The 6,128-nt window shown below is 49.6% G+C and overlaps 1 protein-coding gene across 27 annotated transcripts in view; it reads right to left on the bottom strand.

The window, feature by feature from the left end:
- The window catches only part of MBOAT1 (membrane bound O-acyltransferase domain containing 1), a 112,542-nt gene extending 108,669 nt beyond the window's left edge, over positions 1 to 3,873 (bottom strand). For 16 of the 27 annotated variants that reach the window (XR_014809690.1, XR_014809691.1, XR_014809692.1 and 13 more), the window contains exon 1: positions 2,820 to 3,123. Coding sequence is in view for 6 of the 27 variants with exons in the window: in XM_005665613.4 (XP_005665670.2) it covers positions 2,820 to 2,915 (96 nt within the window). In the remaining 21 variants the exon portion in view is untranslated. Of the gene's footprint in view, positions 1 to 1,248; positions 1,446 to 1,890; positions 2,275 to 2,819; positions 3,124 to 3,678 lie in introns of those variants that run through there. The other 11 variants (XM_084967522.1, XM_084967516.1, XM_084967511.1 and 8 more) reach the window with 8 other exon arrangements.
- Between the last annotated feature and the right edge of the window lie 2,255 nt (positions 3,874 to 6,128).

The raw sequence follows: 6,128 nt of genomic DNA on the forward strand, positions 1-6,128 counted from the left end.
CTTATCCTAGCACGGTCCTCCAGAGCTGGCTCCACCTTTCTCTTCTCCACTCTGTGCCCCAAGAGGAGCCCCTATAGACTACATCACCCAGGCACCCCAGGCCAGCCACCCCCAGGAGGGGCCACTGCAAGAGATGGAAGTTTCTCTCTCTACTTCGCTCCTGCATCCTGGCCACAGAACTTCCTCCCTTTCCCCTTCAGCGCCCCAGTACGGGAAGGTGAACATCCTTTCTTGGGTCCCTTAATGCCACCCACAGCTCTCTAAGCAGTTCATTCAAGTTTCTTTGTTGCATTTCCTTGAGTTGAACTGTGTCCTGCCAGCACACCGTCTGATACAAAGTGCTGATGTGCCCTTGCTGATGGAGGGCACTTTAGATCTATACAAAATATCTCCGCTCCAAAAGGTAGGTCTTATCACCCCTTTTTACATGGGTGGACACCGGAGCTCGGGGATGATAGAATACCAGTCTGTGGTCACAGAAGTGGTCACAGAAGGAAGTTTTCTGGCAGAGCAGCAATTACCCCCCAGTCGGGCTAACATCTAAGGCCTTAAAGAGCCCTTGAAAGTGTGAGGGAGAAAAACACATCAAGCTTCCAGACTCTCAAGCCACAGCTTAGCCTCAAACCACATTATTTATGGTTTGGGATTCTCCGGAGGCCTAAAATAAGCGAGCTGGGGCATTGCCTTTAAGTGCTTCTTCCACGGAGATTTGACCCTGCTGGAGGGCAGGGGGGCTGTACTTAGATCAAAGAGATCGCAGGTGCTGCTTCCTTGCCTCTTACCCACATTTTTCCTTCAGTTCATCCCAGAAAGCCCTCCCTCTCGGCCTTCAACATCCCACAGGCTCTTTTGTTCTTTTTCATAAATTAAAAACAGAATTCCTTTGACAGACATCCCGAAGACCAGGGGTGGGGGTGGGTGCAGTTAAAAAGCGCTTAATAACATCATCCTAGGAGCCTCTCTGTCGTAAATCTTCGGGACCCATCAACAATCTATCTCTTTCTATCCCCAAAAACTTTCCCAGATTCCTCTTCTCTAGCTGTGCTGAACTGCTGAAAACAGAAAAATGCAATTAAAATAAATCGTGATGGAGGGTAGAGGGGTAAGTACAAAATAAACTCCTAAAGGAAATTTCGCTCTTAGTTATATCTCATTTGAGGACTCCAGGATTGGCTATTATGTCTGCCTTTGCAGGTCCCTGGCAGTCACACCATCCTCACTGCAAAAACAGGAGTTAGCATCTGATACCTCCTCAACTTCCAGGCTTTCTGGATTTTGCAACTGATTAGAAGCCAGGAGTCAGATCAGGCATCGTTCTGAATCAGATCCTCAGAGGGAACCAGGTAGAAGGGTGGCTCAGTAAACAGCATCTGAATGAGGCAACCGGCCAGGTCTCACTTCCTCATTGCTGCAGGAACGTGCGCGGAAAAAGCAGCAGGTATGCTCTTGTTTGAAGGAAAGAAGAATTTTTTAAAAGCTCACTAGGGAGAGGCAGAGGAAGAAAACTGGGTGAGAATTCAGCATGAAGCAGTCAAAAGAGTGGGCCCCTCCTCCAAGCTGGCCTTACCTGATGCCATTTAAATCAACACAGAGCTGACCCCTGAGCAACACGGAGGTTAATCTGACTATAATTTATATTCAGCCCTTTGTATCTGCAGTGCCTAGAAATCTGCGGATTCAACCAACTGTGGACCATACAGTACTGCAGAATTTACTACTGACAAAAATCCACATCTAAGCGGACCTATGCAGTTCAAGCCTGTGTAGTTCAAGGGTCAACTGTGTATTTATTGACTCACTACTAGATACAAGGCAGATCTAGCCCGCAGCACTTCAAGAGACAAGAAAACGGGTTAAGATTAAGCCTCAACCCTCAGGAAGATTTCTTACCTGGAATTACAGTTCTTTGTTGCCATTTTCAATTTTAATGGTAGCAGACAGTTTCTAGACAGTCCATGTAACTTCAACAGCACCTAACCTGTCCTCCTAGGGAGCCTGGACCCTCCAGGAAAGACTGAACAAACTAAGGCCCTGGGAAAACCACAGCATCCTGTGGGCCTCCTCTCTTGACAATGGTCGTGACACATGGTACAAAATAACGCTTACCCTGGGAGTTCCCTTTGTGGCTCAGTGCTAACAAATCATGAGGACAAAGGTTCAATCCCTGGCCCCATTCAATGGGCTGAGGATCAAGTAAGCTGTCCCAGTTCGGATTAGGCACTGATGTGCTATGGCGTAGGCCGGCAGCTACAGCTCCAATTCGGCCCCTAGCCTGGGAACTTCCAAATGCCGTGGGTGCGGCCCTAAAAAGAGGAAGAAACAAACAACCAAACAAACAAAAACCTGTCACCTGATTTCGCAAGCTCCACAGCTATAGTCTAAAGCCCAAGACTCTCATTCAGAAGCTATGGGCTATTACTTACAGAAGAATCAGGCTTAGTTTCTAAGTAGGATCATCTACATTAAAAATAATGAAGGCTTGACTATACCGATGAAAGATACACTTGATTCATTTATCAGAATGCTTTAGAACTTGGTTCCAGGAAACGAGGCAACCCAAACCCAAAACTTCAAACAAATAAAAAAGTTTATTCGAAACTGCTGTGCAGGATATACCTTTTTTCCCCCCCATAGTGACAGCAGAAAAACATCAACTCCGAAAAGCAAAAAATCCACCTGTCTAGTTTGGGAGCAGTGAAAACTGCTATGGGGGCGGGGATGGAGGTAGATCATGCTCCCCGCCAGGCTGCATGCCCACCCCGGCTCAAGGTGGCTTCCTGCGATCACGCCCCAGCCGAGGCCCGGCCGCCCGCAGTTACCTGGTCCAGCGGGATGCCCAGGAGCTCGCTGAGCGGGTGCAGACAGGTGGAGCCGGTGGTGCGGTAGGACAGGCTGGACGGCGGCTCTGCTGCCATCCTGCATCTTCAGGAGACTGCTACCCCGGCCCCACGCCACCCTGCTGCGCGTCCTCTCGCCCAAGTGCGCGTGGGTGGCTGTCCCGAGGGGGCGCGCGGCCGCCTAGCTCGCGGTGACCCAGCAGCGAACCGGGAACGCGATCAAGCGCAAGCTCTTGGGGCGCAAACTTGGCGTTGGCGCTGCGGCCACGGGCGCGGTAGGAGGGCCGCGACCGAGCGCGCTCCGCTTCCCGCTCCCCTCCTCTCGCCGCTCATTGGCCGGGACGCCCGGGACGGCCCGGGAGGAGGGAGGGAGGGAGGAAAAGTGGGGACTCGGAGCCCGGCCCCCAAGCGCCACCCTGCCCTCCCTGCCCCGGCCGACCCGAGGAGGAAAGCGACGCCACGGGCGCCGCCGCTTAGCTCTGCGCCTGGTCGCGCGCAGCCCCGGGGGCGGGAGGAGCCTCTCCTCTTCCTTCTCCCGAGCTCGCCGTCCTCCCTGCCCCACAAAATGACTTCCCCCCGGGTTCCCCTGGCCGGCGCCGAGCCCTAGGGAGCACCCTGGCCCCACCCTGTTTTGGTTTCACTGCACGCTCGCCAACCCCGCCCTCCGGTCCCCGCGCGGGCTAAAATTTTCCTTCGCTTTCCTTGCAAGCTTTCTCCCTCGCAATCCTCGGGGCAGAAGGTTAATCTGCCGGTGGCTGGGAGCCCAAGGAGACCCCGGTACGCCCAGCCGCCCCCCCCAACCCCACCCCCACCCGCAGCACCCAGCCCCCTCTCTCCTTACATTCCTGTGGTCAAGGCGTAGTTTCCTACACCCTGATCTGCCATGGTCTGTGTCACACAAGCGCATACACCAGGACTACCGGCTTCTGACCCTGAATGTCTGACCCGCCCTCTGGATTAAGAACTCCTTTACCCCTGTAGGAAACAGGGCTACTGTTACATTAAACGCATTCTGATCAGTTTTTTTGCCTGCACCGGTTCTAAAAAGCGGCACCTCGCCCCTTCATTTCCGTGTCCTCAGACACCCAAGTGTATCACTGGCACTTGGAAAACTTTTCCAGTGGATTAATAGGTTTTGAGAATCATAAAATCTTGATCATTTCCAGGAACTGCTGTATGCTCGCTGATGGACAAGGCTTTCAGGAAAACAGTGTTGGCATGGGATGAGTAGGGGAAAAAAGAAAAGCGACTTGATGGGAATCCTCAGGCTTCGCCAGGTAACCAAGCCCAAATCTTTGAATCAGCAGTTTACCGGGGAGCTGTTAGGGAGCCAGGGAGCCAACCAAACAGGGGAACAGTAACCTTGAGGCAGAGCCAATACTGTTATCAATGTGGCCTGCAGCTTGAAATCCCACAGAAGGCCTCTCCGCCACTTGTTACAACTTCCTCTCCCAGGCTAGGCCTCACGCTGGCCTTCTGGGAGAGTTTCATCGCTAAAAAGCTGCACTGAACTTTAAAAGGCCAGGCCAGAGTTTCTCAATTCATGACCTCTATTGAGGAACAACAAAAAAAAAATGTCCTTACCACCACTCCCTGTGCTCATGGAGATTTTACAGAAGGCCACCATCACCAAATGACAATCTCTGCTTTATTCACACCACATGCGTGTGCGCGCGCACACACACACACACACTCACACATACATAGGCATATGCTTGAGGATAGATCAGGCTAGACAGGTTCATTAAATATTACATAGTTTTAGAAAATGACCAGAAGTGAAGCCATGTTCCTCTTATCTTTTTTTTTTTTTTTTTTTTTTTTTGTCTTTTTAGGGCCTCACCAGTGGCATATGGAGGTTCCCAGGCTAGGGGTCGAATCAGAGCTACAGCTGCTGGCCTACACCACAGCCACAGCAACACAGGATCTGAGCATGTCTTTGACCTATAGCACAGCTCATGGCAACACTGGATCCTTAACCCACTGAGCCAGGACAGGAATGGAACCCGCATCCTCATGGATACTAGCCAGGTTCATTAACCATCGAGCCATGATGGGAACTCCAAAAGAGGACCGAGCTGCTGCATGAGCCAGGAAATAAATGTTCCTGTTATCTTGAGTAAGATGACAGCTTAAGTGAGGTAGGTGTCTGAGGGCAGAAGGAGCTTGAAAATACTATTTTATTTTATTTATTAATTTTTTTTTGTCTTTTTGTCAAAAATTAGCCTTCACAGAGTTCCCGTCATGGCTCAATGGTTAACGAAGCCAACTAGGAACCATGAGGTTGCGGGTTTGATCCCTGGCCTCGCTCAGTGGGTTAAGGATTCCGAGTTGCCATGAGCTGTGGTGTAGGTCGCAGACGCGGCTAGGATCCCGTGTTGCTGTGGCTCTGGTGTAAGCTGGCAGCTACAGCTCCGATTAGACCCCTAGCCTGGCAACCTCCATATGCCTCGGATGCGGCCCTAGAAAAGGCAAAAAGACCAAAAAATTTTAAAAAATGAGTCTTCACATAGGCGTAGGTATAAAAACAGAAGATTAGCCCTATGTGGATTTTCTTCTGCTCAGCAAAACACAGATTAGAATCCTGTCTGAAGTTTTTTCCTTAAAAACACTGTAACACTGCTTAGATCTTGAAAACAAAACATCACAGAATTCTGTACTCCTGGAGACAATGAATGCTCAAACAACTATTAGATGATCTAATATCAAAAGAATGGATCAGTAACTCTATAAGCTTAATTAAATTGTCTTCTGGAGGATGGAATATGATTCTAAGATGTAGAAGAGCATCACCTTGGACCCATCGCTCACTTTTCCTTCTCCTTTATCTCTCTTTGCATCCTCTGTCAATCACAAATTCATAATTATTATTATATGTTAGATGTAACATATCTAACTTTACAAAAGCTCTTTCATTTACCAGTGACAATAACCCATGTGGTAGATATCATAATTATTCTACAGATGAGAAAACTGGAATGTGGTTACGTTTAGAGAGGTTGAATAAAACATGCCTGTCTTATTCCAGAGCTTGGGCCTTTGCCTCCTCTAAAACAAAATAAGAGGTCCACTCACACACCCACATGCCTGTCATTCCTGCGGGTAGGCATTACCTTTGCTGTTCAGAAATGAGGGGACTGGGTGATGCTGCAGGCATCCAGTCTCACCTGATTTTCTGTCTGCAGTAGAATGAGACTCAATATCAAGGTCAAATTTTTCATCTCCTTTATGAAGCTATGCTCAGAAACTGAAGTCATCCAGAAGAGCCAGTGCTCATCCTGATGACCGGTC

Source organism: Sus scrofa, chromosome 7 (genome assembly GCF_054392235.1).
Source record: "Sus scrofa isolate SSC_HxYL_T2T_F1_AM1 chromosome 7, Sscrofa_HxYL_maternal_Yorkshire_Landrace_v2.0, whole genome shotgun sequence".
Lineage (NCBI taxonomy): Eukaryota > Metazoa > Chordata > Mammalia > Artiodactyla > Suidae > Sus > Sus scrofa.